This window comes from Cetorhinus maximus, chromosome 15, assembly GCF_964194155.1.
Source record: "Cetorhinus maximus chromosome 15, sCetMax3.hap1.1, whole genome shotgun sequence".
NCBI classification, from domain to species: domain Eukaryota; kingdom Metazoa; phylum Chordata; class Chondrichthyes; order Lamniformes; family Cetorhinidae; genus Cetorhinus; species Cetorhinus maximus.
This window is the reverse complement of record NC_135893.1, coordinates 89,871,771-89,891,162: the sequence shown is the minus strand read 5'-3', so window position 1 is coordinate 89,891,162 and position 19,392 is coordinate 89,871,771. Positions and strand designations below refer to the sequence as shown.

Below are 19,392 nucleotides of genomic sequence, written 5' to 3'. Positions count from 1 at the left end.
GATTGTAAAATCAGCCCCTTGCTGTGTAATATCGTCACTGACCTGTGTCACACGCTGGCCTCCTCTTCTATTTTGCTTGCGACTTGTTTCAAAATGAATTCTGAAAGACAAACTTGTGGATGTGTGTGTTGCCATGGGAACGACCAGAACCTTGCTTCTATTCCTGTCCCTCCATTGCTGTTTAATGCCAAACTGCTGTTTTCAAAAAAGTAGCTTATTTTACGATTTCTTCTGTAAACAATCTTGGGCAAACCTTTGCTGCAAATGACAGCACAAAGGGACCGAGTGAAATATCATTTTATATCGAACTGAACAGACTTGATAGAAAACTCTCATAGAAGTGAGGATTAACATATATGCAAATTAATGGGGTTACAGGCAATAACCAAGCAATTGATTAATTAGAGATTAGGGATATCTAGGAATCAGTTACATGAAGTGATCAATCAAATGGTTAATTTATGATTAATGGACATATATGAAAGTGAGTGAGAGGCAGTACTTAATTGCTGGCTTAATTAGACATTCACTGATAATTGGGAGTGAGTTAGGGCAGTAATTAATTGATAGACTAATTAGTCATTCACAGATATCTGGAAGTGAGGGACAGGTAACCCCTAATCAATGTGTTAATTAAAGATTAACGTATATGTGGGCGTGAGTGACAAGTGGTGTCCAATCAGTGGGCTAATTAATGATGAGGTGCCATATAGCAAGTAACAGGCAAGTGATGATGTTACAACCTCTGAGGAGGAGTCGCAAGGCTTTCCTCTTTGCCTCCCTTCGTTTGGCCTCAACAAGTCTTTTGGTTTGAAAGGAATATAGCTGTGGCTCAGTTCATAGCACCCTCGCCTTTGAATCAGAGGGTTGTGGGTTCATGTCCCACTCCTGGAAATCAAGAACTGTGATTGTACTCGAAAGAGTTGCAATCTGTGACTGTTGATAACTCGAAAGAGTTTCAATGAATACTTAACTGTTTATGCACCGTGATCATAAAAGAACCATTAGAACAGGTTTTCTTGAGATTAACAAAGAAAGAGGTTAGCTTTAATATACTTAAAACCAATTTAAGTAAAATAATGAGATACGCACTGACTTTCACGCACAGGCACTCACTCAAAGTTCACACCCACACAAACACAGATTACAGAGTGGGAAGGGATAGGTTGGCCAAATTAGAGTCCATAAAACAAGTAAGAGTATACAGTCTGTAGCTGGGTGACTCAGCTAACTTCAGGCTTGATTCGATGGTCTCAAAGCTTCCGATTTAAAGATGTAGACAAATGAGTTGGTTGTTCTTTTGGAGATAGCAATGTTGGTTTGGATTCTGCCATGGCCAGGTGAGAAGGGGTAAACTGGCTCCCGTCTAGTCAACTGCCTCGTTTGGTCACAACAAAGGTTTAAATTTCCTTTTCACGAGGATATGCCCTTTCCAAATCAGAACATAATTAACTATTTAAGCTGTGGGCAATGGGGAGCCAAACAAACAAGGTTTTCTTGAAGCAGAGCGAGCAAATTTATTAACCACTAGATGTGAGAAAAATGTTAAAAACGTGACATCAAGTATTTGGCCCTCATGCAGTCATTGGGGTCCACAGACACACACACACACACACACACAGGTATCAGAAATGAAGGGAGTTGGAGTCCAATAAAAAAAGGTAAAATAATACATGGTGAAGTGTTTTTGATTGTCCTTGATGTGTAGATTTTAAAATGCTGCAGCCAGCTCAGGTTCATTGGCTTCTTGGATGCGGTTAGATGTAGAAGATGTTGCAATTATTACAAGATCTTGGTTCGCTGGGTAGAACCAGGTGACACACTTATTTGAAAAGAGAAATTGGGAGAGAGAACAGCCCCCAGCTTGTTTCCTCTGCTGAAGACTTTCTTGACACCGCCTGTATCACTTGCAATTTCTCTCTAGTGGCTGGCAGGCTTGTCTTGAAATACTTCATCCATTGTGTATTTATAAGAGGTTTTAGGTGTGTCTGTCTTTGGCAGCCAATGTTTCAATATCCAATACTTTGCATTTTGAATGTCTCTTCCTTAGACCGTTACAATTTGATGGGTGCCTGGATTGTAGGAAATACCTCTCTCTTCACACTCCCCTGAGGGTGATTTGTTAGTTTCTCACCTTCACCTTGGAATGTGGCCTTGCATTTTTACGCAGTTTGCTCTGTCTTAGTTCAAATTGCAAAACTTCCAGTCAGTTGAAAGTTGAAAAATCATATTTGCAAAATAAAGGGGCATTGCCTCGTAACAATTCCTTTAAAAAATATTCGTCTGCAAAAGAGCATCCCTGGATGATCACAGTAAGCAAACAGGGCTCGAAAGTTATCGGGTGGGTTGGAGAAAAACAAAGGAGGCAGGAGGGATCCGAATTAGGTCTTCTCCCTAAACTTCTTGGCCTCAGTTCTACTGAGAAAATGTGTGCTTAAAACATACAAAGGATTGGCTTGACATGTGACCTTCCTTCTCCAACTGCCAGGGTTTTCAAAAAAATACATTGTTCATCTACTTCAAAGGTGACTTCATTAGCTCATGTCTAGAAGCTAACTTGGCCAGGGTCCCACGTCAAAGCGATTAGTCTTAATGGCCCATCTCCAACAGTTGAATACCTCAGGCGATTGCCATTGATGCCTTGCTAATGAGACAGGAGAGGTGATTCCTTCTCACTCTGCTGAAGTGTCTTTTATGGGTTTTGCAGATAGACTAACTCCACTCCAGTGAATTGGAATGTGAAATGTATAGTAATGCAAATTGGGGTTAGCCATCTTGGGTGTAAATTCAAGGGACTTTAGTCTCTGTGGGCAGAATTTAGCCCTCGATGGGTGGGCGGGCCCCACCGGCTCGGCGGCAGGCGGGCAGCCGAACTCCGCCGCCGAAACGGGCCCCGCCGCCATTTTGAGTGGGCGGGCTAATTAAGGCCCGCCCAGCGGGAAGCGCTATGCGTTTCCTGTGCGGGGGTGGGGGGGGGAGGTATTCCCCAACTGTCAAACTGCGCTCTTTCGCTCATGCGCACTGCTCCCTGAGACTAAGTGATGTCTCAGGGAGAGCCCTGACAGTTTTAAAAACATCAAAAATAGCACAATAAAAAAATTATTAACATGTCCCCCTCGTGTGGCAATGTCACACGAGATGGGACATGTTAATAAATATTACATAAACTTTATTAAAGATTTTTAAAACAGACATGAAACCTCATCCCGCCGGTGGATGAGGTTTCATGTTTTTTCAGAAGCCCGCTGGGGCTCCTGGCCTGCCCGCCAGCCTTAAGGTTGGACGAGCAGGGCCTTTAATTACCTTAATTATCCTGTCAATGGCCTCAATTGGCCTTTGACAGGTCGGCGGGCGGACAGCTGATTTCGCTGTCCGCCCGCCATCCTGAATATTTAAATGGGGCGGGATGACATCGGGGGTTCCTCCAGACGTCGTCCCACGTCATTTTCCCGTCGGAGAGCGGGCCCCGTCCCCAAGTCGCCGACGGGAAAATTCTGGCCTGTGTTTTTTCAGTTTCAATTCAGGTTTCCAGCTCATGGATTAGAAATCATTTTTTTTGGTATAAAGCACATTTTCATGGACATGAGAAAGAAAACACTTACATTTCATAACTTCCAAGATCTAAGGATGTCACAAAGCTCCTCACAGGCAACTGAGTACGTTTTTAAAATGGCGTTCCTGTTGTAATGTGGGAAACACAGCAGGTAATTTGTGCACAGCAAGCTCCCACAAATATCGCATGAAATAGATAGTAGGACAATCTGTTTTTATCGGTTTGATTATATCAGTAAAGGGAATAGAGTGGTTGTTATGTTTGCCAACTTGCAAAAAATCAGTTCAGAATGCCACAAAAGGTTTGTTGATCAGCTGAAGACAGACAGAATGAAAGGGCATTTGGCAGTGTTGACAGGTAGCTGATTAGAGCAGAAAACTGAGAGTAATGACTAATGGGCCTTTTTTTGGGCTGGAAGGACATTTCCTAGTGGGGTGGGGGTGGGGGTAGAGAGGGCAAATCTCCACTTGTTTCCCCCTCAAACAGAATGTATTTAGAAGAATTCCCAGGCTACCCCAGTAATTCTACCTCCCCTATACCCTTTACAGGTGTCATAGAAACTTTCCCCAACTGCGAGCATGTGTGACTCAAAGTAAAGCCCCTGAGGATGCAGGCACAACAATCAATCCCTCAGGCAATGGATTATCTATAATTTAAGCAGTTCTGATAAGTAAAGCCAACTAGCTCTTTGGCAGGCATTACCCAGATTCCTTGGTACCATAGCACTGCTTTAATTTTTGCAGAGGATGGGGCAGAGCTAATGGATCCTGCAAACAAGGTTCCTCCACACCAAGTGCATATTTTAACTCTGTCCCCATAAACTTAGATAGGATCTGGGAAATCATAACCCTCGAATATTGATTAGCATCCCTCTTGGAATTCCAGACCTCATAAATAGTAAGGTGACTTGCATTTATATAGCACCTTTCGCAACCTCAGGATGCCCTAAAGCCATTTATAGCCAATTAAGTACTTTTTATTCTTTCACGGGGTGTGGGCATCGCTGGCTAGGGCAGCATTTATTGCCCATCCCTGATTGTCCTTGAGAAGGTGATGGTGAGCTGCCTTCTTGAACCGCTGCAGTCCGTATGGTGTAGGTACACCCGTAGTGCTGTTAGGAAGGGAGTTCTAGGATTTTGATCCCGCGACAGTGAAGGAACGGCGATATAGTTCCAAGTCAGGATGGTGCGTGGCTTGGAGGGGTCTTGTAGATGATAGTGTTCTCATGTGTCTGCTTCCCTTGTTCTTTGAGGTGGTAGAGGTCATTGCATAGTCACTGTTGAAATGTAGGGAATGTGGCAGCCATCTGCACACAGCAAGATTCCACAAAAGCAATCTGTTTGTAGTGATGGCGAGTGAGGGATATACATTGGCCAGGACACCGTGAGAACTCCCTGCTGTTCATCAAAATGGTGCCGTAAGATGATTTACGCCCACCTGAGAGGGCAGGTGGGACCTCAGTTTAACATCTCATTTGAAAGACAGTGAAGCACTCCCTCAGCACTGCAGCAGTGCCAGTCTGGGATTAGGTGCTCAAGGCCCTGGAGTGGGAGCTGAATCCACGACCTCAGGTGACACTTAAGCGAAACGTGTGTTGAGGTCAATGATTTAAAAACAAACATTTTCATTGAATTCCGTATTTTAAAAAAAGATCTAGCAACTGGATTTGAAGCCCATGCCACATTTAACATGTGCCTTGATAGCCTTAACCATAGCAGCTAATCTGTGTAACGGACAAATATGGTGGTATTCTCTTGCAATGTGCAGTTCACCTCTCTCAATAAATGACAGCAGCAATTAAAGAAGATTGCTCAAATCTGCCTACTCTTATTGGCCACTGATATTCTACTGAACAATCAGTTTGTCAAATTGCCAGGTCCATGTTGTACATTTTCATAAATTGCTTCAGAAAGATTTTTTTAAAATCATGCTGACATTTTTAACACAGACACACGTATATATCATCCAGTTGTCATTTTTATTTGCCAGGAGTGAATTTTTCTTTCTGTTTTTTTTTGCAATGGGTTTTGCCTGTATAATGTTAAATGGTGCATGTTGAACAATCCTACCCTTGTAATTTTATTAAGTGTCATTTGCATCATTCTGCATTGACTCACATCCAGACCAAGTATATTCTTAAGGAGAAGTGGAGTTAGAGAGGAGAGGGGATAATTGAGCAGTTGCTTAATCCCAATGTTAGAGTCATACATTGTGTCCCAATTTTGATATTGCTATTGAAAATTCCACTGTGCATATTTAGAATAAAAACTGCCTGCTGTCGTACTGTAATTACAGCCTCCTGCCATTGTGGGCATTGCAGCTTGTAATTCAGGAATGACATTTAATAGCCTGAAGACTTCTGGGGAATCATTCCTCCATCTTTTCAACTCCTGTGAATAGAGCCCAGGAAATCCGCACTGTATTTTCCCGATAGCTTTTATAGCCTTCCAATAATCACTGGTTAGGCCTCGTTTGGAGTTGTGTCCAATTCTGGGTCGGGAGTTCTGAAGAAGAGTTATACAGACTCGAAACATTAACTCTGTTTCTCTCGCCACAGATGCTGCCAGACCTGCTGAGTTTTTCCAGCATTTTCTGTTTTTAGATGACATTTAATAGGTAGTTTCCATTGTAAATATGGACACAGGGACTTACTGCTGTTATAACTAAGGTCAACTAATTCAGCAAAGCAAGGGGCCTTCCTAGTCGGTGTGACTCAGTTCCAATTGCCAGAGTTTTTACTTACTGAGCAACAGGACAGCTTGCAATGTTGGTATTACTGCTATGGCTACTCAAAGTCCACACATGTATATATTACATTGCATCGTCACCAGGAGCCTTCCTCTCTGATCTGCCTCTCCCCAGCCTAGGGACATTGAAGCCCTTCTTAGCATCCCTACCAGCTTCTCAGCTACAATCAGATGAGATCAGCGATTGAGTGCGGGATTTTCCTGAGCTTTCTGACTAGGCTCCACATTAGCAGTGCCTTTACCAAGAGAAGCTCTTATTTCAATCATCTGCATTGGGATGGGCATGAATATAAACTATGAACAAATACACCGTCTCCTAAACATCTCTCCCCCTGCATGTCATTCTCACCTCCAGCAACAAGTGGGAGATGCTCAGCAGCGTTCTTCGACATCAAGATAGGGACCCATTCGTAACCTGCCTCTGTTGCTTCCTTTTCTACTGCCTCCTAAGCCAAATCCACCTACCGGCCCCCTTTCCCACTATAGCCCTGAACAGCAGGCATTCTCTCTCATTTTCCTCCTAACTCCTAGTTTCTCCAAGTCCCTCTCATCAATGAGACCCAATGTCTTGATCCCGCAACCCCATTTCTACTAATCTCCTTCCTGTGTAAACACTGTAGTTTCATAAAATATCTGAGTGGCTTCATAATTTTCATGCTTTATTTTCACTTTAGATGGCAAAATGCAGATGAAAGGTTCAGTAGCCTAAGGGAATGGTCCTATGATAATCTGAAAGCACAAGGATCTGATTAATTTTGCCTGGCGGGGTTTGGCGGGCGGGGGTAGGGGGTGGATGAAGGCTGGGGAACAACTAACCAGTTCTCTGAACTTCCAATTACTCTAGTTTACTGATCAGAGATAGTTACAGACTCTAAATCCAGACAATAATGCCAGCTTTCTTTTGTTGCCATGGGAACTTGGTTATTTTTGGTCCCAGAGTGTCAACAGTTGCACTCCCTTAACCTATTACATTTGGTGTGGCCTTGCACCACCCATAGCAACCAGAGTTAGTCAAAGAGGACTCGAAAGATCTGTGTCACCTTGCAGAAAAACTCTTCCTTGACAGAAATTCCACAAATTGAGAGACCAGGGAACACCAGGAGAGAATGGAATCCTTAACCAATTGTTATCATTTTGTCCTGAGCAGTTTCAATGGTGTAATGGTTGCTCACGATTGTAAAGTATGGCTGCCATCATGTCAACCCATTCCTCCATTCAGTTGGCTCTGTAGAGTTTTGTGCCTCACACTTTCTTGCTACAATATGACATAGTCCCTTTAGCGTGATTCAGCATTATTGTAATGGGCTTGACTACCTCCAGTGTAAACAGATTTCTGGAGGAAGCGATGTCTTAAGGTTAGATTTTGACCACTGAATTCTAACCTGCTTTTCACGTTCCATTTTTTTTTTTTTGTCATCCTTTATCCAGAGCCCAGAGACAGTTTTTAACTGGCTCAGTGAATTCCAACTCCAGCAGTATGCTGCTAACTTTATCAATGCTGGCTATGACATTCCAACCATCAGCCGCATGACCCCCGAGGTAAGTCTACAAATGACAGGAGGGTATAGCGGTGAAAGAGGAACTGGTGAGCAAAGTCTCTCCGTACGCTATTGGCCTCCGAATGCATCACGTCTTTGAACGAAATTGCTTTGTCTGCTACCTTAGCGGTGACAAGTTGATTAAACTGACAGGCAAAACAATTTCATGCACACTCAATAACGGTTTGTATGCTGATACCGCACACCAAGATTTGTGCGCTAAACCCCGATGGAGTAGAAGTACTAGTCTTTGCATTCATGTTCCGTTGCACATCACTTGAAACTGCACGAGTTGAAAATTGCTCTTGATTATTCACTCAGAACAGTTTTTAAGGGAAACTGCGGGCTCCCTTCAGTATCTACTTAATATGTTAAAACCGAGATCTGACTCCTAGCATGAATTCATTTATCTAATTTCATTTACAGGTTTTCTCTTATTGGCAGTGGCTGTCACAAAGATTGTTAGCAGGCTTTTGTCACAAAGCCTGACTCACATAACACTGCCGTGTAATTCTGCAGTTTTACGCCCAATTGTCTTCCCTTCAGCCACCTTTCCTGACTCAGTAACTCATACTGATAGGCAGCCATCTGTTGCCTGCATGTAAATCATGACAGTTGAATTCCTCCAGTTCCCGTTTTTAAATTAAAAAAAAAACAAATCCAGGGTCTGCTGGTCCTCAAATCACAAATAAATCATAGATAGGCATGGATGCCCTTTTTATAAAAGTGATGCTTTTTGTTAATTTCATAATCTCCCTGATCACTCATCACAGCTAGCAAAAGGGTGAGATGGTGGTGTAGTGGTAATATCACTGGGCACTAGCCCAGTAGGCCCAGTAGGTCCAGTAGGCCCAGGCCAATACTCTAGGACATAGGCTCAAATCCCACTATGGCAGCTGGTGAAATTTAAATTCAGTTAATAAATCTGGGATATAAAAACTAGTCTTGGTAATGGTGACCTGGAACTATGATTGATAGATTTTTACAACTGGTTCACTAATGCCCTTTAGGGAAAGAAACCTGTCATCCTGACCCAGCCTGGCCTACATGTGACTCCAGACCCACAGCAATGTGGTTGACTCTTAACTGCCCTCTGAAATGGCCTAACAAGACACTCAGTTCAAGGGCAATTAGGGATGGGCAACAAATGCTGCCCTTGCCAGCGAATGAAAAAAATTATGCAGATCTGGGTATTTATATATTTAAGCAAAAGGCAGAAACAAAACTTCATAGGGTAAAAACAGAACACTGAAAGAGTTCTTGAGCTTTTGAAAGCTGGTGTTTAGCTGCAGAAGATCTATGACAGAAAGAGTGGAGGAGAGAGTGAGGGGATTGCTGTTTCAGTGCCTTATTCTGAACCCCAGCTTTATTGAATTACATTACAACGTACCCATTCCTCAGTACCATTCAGACGTCCTTTCTTCACTATCTTTGATAACCTTACCTGACAAAACTCCCATCTATCTCAATCTTGAAACCTCCAATTGCCCCAGCATCCACAATCTTTTAGAGGACGAGAATTCCAGATTTCTGCTACCCTTCGTGTGGGAAAAAAAATGGTTCTTGGTTTCACTCCTGAATGCCCGGGCATTGACTTTAAGATTGTGTCCCCCTCATTCTTAATTCTCCCACCGGACAAAATCACTTCTCCGCGTTTACTGATCATGCTGTGGCATCAGATGTTGTAAACAAGCCACTATAAGTGTATCCTTTCAGACAGGCGATCGCTGCGAGGGCGGAGTTCTGGAAAGGTTGCAGCTTTCAGTTCGAAGGCTTGCTTCCAGGAACGGATGTTGGATCCATCGAGAAAGTAAAGAGTTGTACAGAGCACCAAAAAAATGGGTTTTTCGCAGACAGTGTCAGATTGAGGAGCAAGACAACTGAGCCTGATCCTACACTGGCCTGGTGACCACATGCAGGGTCTACCCAGTAGCAATGAGGATCAGGTACCCCCAGGTGTTATCCTTTGTTAGGATGCAGGTTCCATGACTCATTGTGGCGTCTGGACTGTTATGTTGGCTGAGATCAGTTAACCCAGCACCGAGAGGAATTGCATTCAGGACCTTCCAGATCCATACACTGTTGAGGTTAAGCAGATGCTTCAATTTTCCATGTTTTGCTTTAAATGAAGTGCAGGGTAGCCGCTAACACAAAGAAAATGAGCAATCTTTCATTCCAATCTATTGCTTAAAAAACCTGCGAATCTGAAGAAAAAGCCCTCTTGCACCAGCATCGATAGTCACCCTGTGTATTTTGACCAGGCAGCAGGTAGTAGAATAATATCACCCAGAGATACCATGTGCTATCAGAAAGTGGCTGCTCTGCGGAGAAGCCTTCATGGTTCCTGTGCAGATGAAACGTTAAAACGAATTCATGTTGGGAATTATGCTGCATATTGAGTTGAAAGCGTCTGAAGCCCGCAGTTTCCCTGAAAGGACATGTTAACAGTTTTAAAAGCGTGTAAGGAAGGCTCCAGATATCTGGTTAATGAAGAAGCCTAACACTTAAAGAGAAGTTGAACATAGGGAAATGAAATTGCAAAGCCATTAAAAGCTGTGAGTGAATGGCACTGGACTTTGTGTGTAGAGTCATATGAAACCGAGCTTAGCCTGGTAGCCTGACGGTAGCACCCTTCAGTCCTCTAGATTAACCTTGCTTTGGCAATGACCCTACATACAACTGTCTGCTCTTACTTACTTCCTTCCTTCACGTTTTACCCCTGATCTTTCCCCATTTTTCCCTCTCAAAGGCTCCCATCTCCATTCAGCCTCCTTCAGCTAAGAGGGAGGGTGAGTGCCGAGCAAGCGATGGATGTCTCCACAACTTTGGCAACAGCTCAATCAACAGGAGGCGTGCTGTCTTAGGGGCGAGACTGTCTAAACCAGATTTACCTCCCCCGAAGGTGAGACATTCGAACAACGTGAGGCATTCAGTTTAACCAGCCAGCCACAAACTGACACAGCTCACTCAAAGACTGACCCAAGAGTCCAATCTAAAGAGCGAAGTGTTAGATAGTCGTGGAATTATAATATCACACAAAACCAAAAACCTACCCCAGCCCCTAACTACAAATCTGAGTCTTATGCAGCCCAGAGGCCGTCAATTCCAGTATTAGACAAACCATGAACTTCCTAACCTACTGATCTGAGATTATGGGAGATCTTAACCCGCCCATCGGGAAATGAGATCGGGTGCAATGTGGGTCCTACAGTCAAAGGAGAGCAATATTGGCCAGGGTGTAAAACTGGCGTTCCCCCTGAACCCATGGGTGCCCCCTCACCCCACTGCCATGATGTTTAGGTTAAAATGACTACCCAAATGCTTCCCGCCCCCACCCACCCCCAACCATGACACAGTGGCCTTGTAGTGGTAATCTTAATCACTGCAATCTAGCACCCAATTTCACAGGCTCAAGGAGACTGAGTGATGCCTCCAGGCTCAGCTTAGAATGAATCCAGGCATAAAATGCTGACTTCAGTGTTGTTTTATGGTCTTTAGACATGAGTCTGGACAGAGAATGCCAGCAGGCTCTCCAAGAGTGGAGATCCAGCACAGCCTCGCCCCAGTGCTGACCTCTTCCTGCACCCTCACGCGCAATCAATTCTCGGAGAGATTGTGGGATAGCAATTAGAAGTTTAGATTTTGAGGTGATGTTTCTTCCCCTTCCTAGCCCAGGGATGGTGAGGGCAGTCGTATCAATCCTATCGATTGGCAAACTCAATAGAGTGAGGTTAAACCTGAGATTCTGACAGGTACAGGGGACATTCATCTACTGAACCATTCTGAGAAACTATGAGGGCAATTATAACCTAACTTACTGAGACAGGAAAGTAAAGGCAATGGAGAGTAACATTGCGCCCGGTGTAAAGCTGGTGTACTGACCGATTCCATGGGTTTCCCACCAGGCAAGTTAGATTAAAATTGTGCCCTGCCGATAAGTTGCCCTAAAATTCATTGGCAGCCTCGCCCCCGAGGTGGTAGGCTTTCCGTTTAATACGCGTTAATTATCTGAACCTTTTTTTGACAGGACCATGCCATTGTCACATTGTTGTGTTAAAACATGTGCAAGCTAACTTTTTAGCGAGTCACTGTTGGCACTGGAAGGGTGTCATTTTGGGCCAGCTTTTGAAGACCTGCTGAAGTGAACTTAGTAATTGTAAGCTATGGCCTGGCACTGCTTCCATTGTTTCAGGTTCACCAATGGCACCTTCAATTGTAACAAACTCTGTGTTCTAGGATCTAACAGCAATTGGAGTAACAAAACCTGGACATAGGAAAAAGATTGCCATTGAAATAAATCGGCTGAATCTCTCAGAGTGGTTGCCCAACTACCAACCAGTAAGTCTTACCACATGCTTCAGTATCAAAAGGCTATTCATTGACAATCAGTGGACCGTATGTCCTTGACCCTCCCTCCCACCACCACACCACCCCACCCCCACTCCAATACCCATCCATAGCATCTCATTGTCCTAAATCCCAATCCTAACTCGAAGCGAAATCATTTCTCACATCTCAGCCGTCATCCCATCCATTCCAAAAAGTTTAAATCTAATTTGCATTGTAAATCTTTGGCAATCAAGATTGATTCCTGGACCCAAGTATGCGATGAGTAATAAACAAAGGTAAAATGTACTGTTTTTAAAAAAGGGAAATAAAGAGATCAGTGAGGATCTGAAAGAGACAATTCATCAGGGGCCTTACTCTGCATGCTAGAAGTGTCTAACCATTCACATAACAGCTAATAGCCCTGTGACATATAGTACAGACCCAAAAACACGTTTGAGCAGAACATTCAAATGGAGGGAAATGAAAAAAGAAGAAACACTTTTCATTGAGTTCATGGGAAAGAAGATCAGGAGAGATACATAGCAGGTGCCTGAATTGATATCACCTATCTAACACTATCATTGAGGGATCACTAGGTGATAAAGACCAAGGCCCATCTAGTTCACTTTCAACCATCCTGGATGAGGTGTCAGCTGTGGCTCAGTTCATAGCACCCTCGCCTTTGAATCAGAGGGTTGTGGGTTCATGTCCCACTCCCGGAAACCAAGAACTGTGAATGTACTCGAAAGAGTTACAATCTGTGACTGTTGATAACTCGAAAGAGTTACTTCTCCTTTAGAGGTGTCAGCTGTGGCTCAGCTCATAGCACCCTCGCCTTTGAATCAGAGGGTTGTGGGTTCATGTCCCACTCCCGGAAACCAAGAACTGTGATTGTACTCGAAAGAGTTGCAATCTGTGACTGTTGATAACTCGAAAGAGTTTCAACCATCCTGGTATGTTGCAATGATATCAGAGTTCTTGACTAATCAGCTAATCACAGCAATCAATCCCCATCAATTAGTCTATAACAGACCCGGACACAAGGTGAGGAAAAACCCCAGTGGTGAAGAGCTTCAGGTACAATAGATCCAAAGTCAAAGCCTTGCTGCACTCACTACATGTCACCTCTCAAATTACTCATAAACTGCATTCCAAAATGTTATTTTCAGAAAGAAATCTATCTGGTTTGCATTTGGATGACTTATTACAACCTGCTCCCATCACCTCCCTAGGGAGCCTGTTCCAGAGAATGACCATTCACTCACTGAAACCCAGTGAAAATTCCGCTCACTGTCTGATACCAGTAACAAAGGCATCAAGTCGTGTGAATGATGCTCCCTGGCGTGATGTTTTATCAAAGTGTTAACCCATTTAGTTTAAAATAGCAGGGAGATTGATTCCATCTGAAATCTTTAATGCATTTGTTAGGAGTATTGCACAGCACAATTTGAGAAAGGTCATTTTTTTCAATCTCAAATGATTGTGTATTTTCTTTCATACAATGTTGACAAATATAAGTTTCTTATGAAAGAATTTTATGAAGTGAAATTAGAGGAAACTAAAAAGCTTCCTGATTTTACTTGTTTTGGGGAAAAAAAAGAGTTTGAAAGTTATTGTTTTGGTGTTGACTTTGTAGCCTAAGCTCTGCTAAATGTGCTCAGTACTGTAATTGGAGTATACGGAGTTAGGTCACAGATCAGCCATGATCTCATTGAATTGGCAAACAGGCTAGGGGGGCTTAATGGCCTCCTTCTGTTCTTATGGGTGGAATTCTATCCTGTTCCTGGTCTCCCATCACTCTGGCCGTCAGGCTGGTAATTGAGTCGAGACCGACCTTCCGCCCCCACCCGGGAAGCAAGTCCTGCATCCGTGAGCAATCGGCGAATCAGATGGCTGGCAGCCCCCATGTCCCAGCAGTGCCACCAGGAGTGGTGGCCACTCCTGGGACTGCACCCAGTCCCCATTGGTGATTGTCGCTGGAGCCAGACGCGAAGGTAAGTAAGGGAGTACCGCCAGGGTCAGGCTGACAAGTGCGGGCGAGGGGAGTGGGATGCCGGGATGAACAGGCCAGAGTGGGAGGGGAAACCTAAGGGGGGAGGGCAAAGACCTTGTGGGGGTGGCCCAGATGGGCCCAGGGGACCTGTAATGGCGGTACTTCCCCGCCTTGCCCGGCACCAGCCTGAGTAGTGAAAGCTCCTGGGCTTCACACTTGGTGGTGACCTCTCCCTGCCGCGGGAAAAATGGTGGGAATGGGCAATTAAGTGGCCATTAATTGGCCACTTAAGGGCCTCAACTGCCCATGGGTGAGGGAGTTGCCTGACACCTTCCCTGCTGTGTGTAAAATTGTGGCAGGGGCGCATGGGTAGGTGCCGTGAACAGTGGCCATAGCATTCCACCCAATTTTACAATCCCCGCCTACCAACCTGCCCTTGGTGGAATGGGGTGTATAATTCAGTCCTATGTTTGTGCAGCTAGGAAAGATTGAGCTGAAATATGTTGTAATAAACTTTCAAGGACTAACTGCAACAAGCCTTCTGTTGGAATAAGACAAGCACCAAACAGTCTTTATCCATTTCCATTTATTTTCACAACAAATTTTGCATTGACAAACAAACTTTGCCAGCTAATTACTTTGCAATTTTAACTTGCAGTTTTTGTGAAGGTGATGGGTGCCTGGCTAGGCAGAATGGAATTACATAGCAACACACAACATCAGCACCAAGGTCAAAGTTATCAGGGCAAAAGGAACCCGAAATGAGAGAGCGAGGGTGGGAATTTCTGGCCCCGCCCACCGCCGGGATCGTCTGCTCTCACCGAAAGTCAATGGACTTTTGGCTAGGCCGCCGAATCTTCCACGGCAGATCCCGCCAGGATGGGGCCAGAAAATCCCGGCTTCAGCGTTCAAGGAGTGCTGTAGATACAGGAGAAATCTCCCTCTGCACTGCTGAGGAGCTTCACCAGTTTTGGATCATGTGCGCCATTCCCAGGTTGTGGCCTAATTGTGGCAGTCGTCAGTGCCTCAACTTATTTCACTTGGGTGCCATTGGACCACAGAGATGAAAGGGCAGTGTGGTAATCTAACACCCAGTAGCCAATGATGCCAATCGCCATCCTTTTTAAAATACTTTCTTCCTGTGATAAGCTTTCCATGCAGAAATATGAATGCAGACAGCAGTATGAGGTGAGAAGAAACAGATTGTTTCACGCCATAAGATGCCAACAGATCCAGGGAGCTTCCTGACCTCCTGGAGGATGAGGTTTGTTTGTTCCCAGGTCCCAGGTGCTGTGAAGACAACAACAACTTGCATTAGTGAAGCGCCTTTAACATAGGGCAGAATTTTTACGTCCCATGGGCGGGCGCACGCCTGCCCTGGCAATTGGCATCACTGGCATGCAAAAGTCGGAAGCGTACCTGCCTACAATTAAGAGGGCAATTAAGCCAATGTACGGCACAGTTGTCTCCGATTTTTCGTGGCCCGTCCAACCTTACAGTTGGCGGCTGGGCCAATCGGCCAGGCGAGCTGTGCATTTTCCATCAAACCTCATCCAAGGGCAGGATGAAACCTCCGTTATGAAATAAGATAAAAATAAACATCTGGGTACATTAGGTATATTTTCAGGTTCTTGATTATGATGCATGGACATTTTATGGCAGCTTTTAAAATCTTTATTTAATCATCTGAAGGTCTGCCGCTCCCTGAGGCAGCTCTCTGCCTTCAGGGAGCTCTCTCACAGCCTTGGCCCGCGCCCACGATAATATCATCACCCGCCCTCTTCCCGCCCCGGCAGCGTTGAGCTTCTCAGTGCACGTTTCACGCTGTCTGGCTGGCTGTTAATTGGCCAGCCAGCATGAAATCGGGGCCGGGGGCCAATTGCGGTCAGCGTACCATTCCCGGCCGATCCTGGGCCCACCGATCGCATGCACCTGCCAAGGGTAAACTCCAGGCCATAGATAAAGGTCCCACGGTACTGCATCAGTAAAAATTGGTGTTAGCAAAGAAGGAGTTATTAGGAAGATCACGACTAGGAGCTTGATTGAAGAGGTGGATTTTACAGAGGATTTTACAGGGAGAGAGACAGAGGCAGGGGTCTAGGGGAGGAATTCCAACGTCTGGGACCTTGAGGGTTGCAGGTGCATTTATATTGCAAACGATTCAGAGCATTACTGGGATATATATTATAGGCTAAATTATAATGTTTAAAGCACAAGTTTCAAACCTTTCATTTACTTTATTTCCTCTCAGCAGCCTCTCTCTATACCTTTTGGACACGGTCTCATGTTTTGAAAACTTTACTTTCACCGGCTAGAAACTTTTTTCACCCGGTTTTTACCCCTGTAAGCCCTGATTTACATCATTAAACAATCTGCCGCCTCATTCTGGCTGGGAGTTCCCGGGTCTCTATTTGAAGACCTGCTTGACAATTGGATTGAACGGGCTTTGGGTTACCAAAGGACAGGCCAAGGTGCCTGTCGAATTCTCTTCTGCCATTCGCCTGCCCATTTTGGCTGGCAGTGGGGATGTGCCCTCCAGTCCACGCAGCTCTGCAAGTATTACTGCCAGTCGGAGGATTTTTTGCACTGATTTCTGCTGTGCACCCCGTTTGACTGCAAAATAACACTATGGGCAGAATTTTGCCCTTGGTGGGCAGGCGGGCCCCACTGAGACTAAGTGCTGCCTCAGGGAGAGCGCTGAAAGTTTTCGAAAGTTTAAAACTAGAAAAATAAAAAACATCCTTAACATGTCCCCCTCATGTGACAATGTCACACGAGACGGGGCATGTTAATAAATACCACAGAAACTTTATTAAAGTTTTTTAAAACCAACATGAAACCTCATCCCACCGGTGGATGAGGTTTCATGTTTTTTCTATTCCCCGCCAGGGCTCCTGGCCTGTCCACCAACCTTAACGGGCAGGTCCTTCAATTGATTTAATTACCCTGTCAATGGCCTCAATTGGCCATTGACAGGTCGGTGGGCGGACAGCTGTTCGCGCTGTTCCCCCCGGCTTCCTGAATATTTAAATGGAGCGGGATGACATCGGGGGTTCCCCCTGACATCATCCCACGTCATTTTCCCATCGGCGAGCGGGCCCCGCCCCCAAATTCTGCCCTGTGTGTGCAGATGGAAGTAATTGTCCCAATATGAACTCCTCCGGCCGGCTAACCCTATTCCGTGTATAAACAGCCAAGTACACTGAGTTCTGATGAGCTACCTCGAACTCACTCCGTTTAATTCTAATACTATATCACGGTTACGTGCAGGAAAGGGCAGAGCTCTGCTGCATGCAGGTGTGCGTTCCATTATTGTTTCACCAGAGGCAAATGTTGTGTGCTTGAATGATGAAAGGCACTGGTAATAAGCCTGCTGAATTACCTGACTTTAGATGGAATATCAACACTGGTTCAATCAGAATCAAAGGTAAAGAGCGACATGTGTTTTTAATACTTCTAATAGTGTTTACCGGGTAAACGCTGAGATGTACTGAATGTGCCTTTGATTGCAGATAAGACAGGCTGGGTAGATTCACTTAGTATACCATGAGTTTTGAATTGAAATGATTGCCAACTTTTAAAATAACATATAACAAGCAGGCGAATGTTGAGCCGCATGAGGAACTATTGGGACAGGTGATCAACAGTCTTGGTCAAAGAGGGTGGTTAGAGTGTCTCAAAGGAAAGAGAGAGAGAGAGTGCGGTGTGGGGGAGGAGGGGGGGGTGGGGAGGCCAGAGAGGTTTCAGGAGTGAATTCAGGAGCTTAGAGTCAAGGTGAGGGAAGGCTGACTGTGATGCAACAAACATTGAAATGATGGGTGCAAGAAGCAGGGGATTCTGTCGGTCAATTTACAGCCCAGTCAACAAAGTTGAAAATCGCACACACACACACACACGGACCCAGATTTTCGCCAGACACAGAGCCTCTCCATCGTGGCGAAAATCCTGGAAATGGCTGAAATTTCTAAGTCCCACCCCCAAACCCGCCATTTCCTTTCTTTGCGGGAGCGGGACTGGAGTTGGGCAGGGTTTGCGCATGCGCAAATTGTGGAGGCAACTGGCCATTTGAATCACCAGCCGCTGCCACTGACTACTGATCTTTGAACCCTAGCTATGTGAATCCCGGAGTGTGCAGAGCAGACCAGGTAAGAGGAGGCCTGAACTTGGGAGAGGCTTGGGATTGTTCGAATTAAACATGATTATGTACTTTTTACGCACAAACTCATTGGAACTGTCCAGCTGTCAAGGAACTGCCAGTGAATTGTCCAAGCATCCAAGAAGTACCCAAGGAGACTAGGTGGCATGGAGGGGGTAAAGACAAAGGGTGGTGTGTGGGGGGAATGGGTTGGCATGAGTTGGCACTAAGTTGGCGCAGGTGCTATGAGGTGCCATTGGGGGTGGGTAGAGGGGCAGGGATTAGCATAACTTGGCATGGATGGCTAATAGGAACCCTTGGTGGAGGGGGGGGAGGTGGTTATGAGGGCTGGAAGGGAGTTTTTTGGTTTTTTTTATTTATTTAAACACAGTGCTGGAGCACAGAGGCAGGCCTTTCCCCCAGCCTGTCTCTGCACCCGGCAGCCTCTACATTCATCTGGGGCCACCCACCCTAACTCCTATTACAGCCTGCACACCCCGTCCGCCTCCCACCTCCTGCCCCCCACCCCCTCCCCACCCCCGATCATAAATTTGAGCTATGAGCAGACATTTTTAAAGGTCGGGTTTACCGAGCTGGGAAATCTCCCATCTCTGTGCACCCGATCTGGGGATGAAAGACATGGGGCAGAATTTTGCCCTTGATGGGCGGGCGGGCCCCACCGGCTCGGCGGCAGGCGGGCAGCCGATCGCCACCGCCGAAATGGGCCCTGCCGCCATTTTAAGTGGGTGGGCCAATTAAGGCCCGCCCAGCGTGACGCCCAGCGGGAAGCGCTATGTGCTTCCTCTGCGAGCGGGGAGGGGGGTTCCCCAAAAGCAAGAGTGCACTCTTTCGCAAATGCGCACGAAAGAGCGCACACCTCCCTGAGGCTAAGTGCAGCCTCAGGGAGAACGCTGAAAGTTTTTGAAAGTTTAAAAATAGAAAAATAAAAAAATCCTTAACATGTCCCCCTCATGTGACAATGTCACACGAGATTGGGCATGTTAATAAATTTCACAGAAACTTTATTAAAGATTTTTAAAACCGACATGTAACCTCATCCTGCCGGTGGATAAGGTTTCATGTTTTTTCAGAAGCCC

At 45.3% G+C, this 19,392-nt stretch overlaps 1 protein-coding gene across 5 annotated transcripts in view; it reads left to right on the top strand.

Annotated features, from left to right (window-relative positions):
• caskin1 (CASK interacting protein 1) overlaps positions 1–19,392 on the top strand; it is a 629,644-nt gene that overhangs the window by 573,166 nt on the left and 37,086 nt on the right. For 2 of the 5 annotated variants that reach the window (XM_078558936.1, XM_078558935.1), the window contains exons 16-18: positions 7,729–7,839; positions 10,588–10,740; positions 12,075–12,176. The exons of 1 other annotated variant lie outside the window; for it this stretch is intronic. In XM_078558936.1, the coding sequence (XP_078415062.1) occupies positions 7,729–7,839; positions 10,588–10,740; positions 12,075–12,176 (366 nt within the window). The remainder of the gene's footprint in view (positions 1–7,728; positions 7,840–10,587; positions 10,741–12,074; positions 12,177–19,392) is intronic. 2 more of the 5 variants (XM_078558937.1, XM_078558938.1) reach the window with 2 other exon arrangements.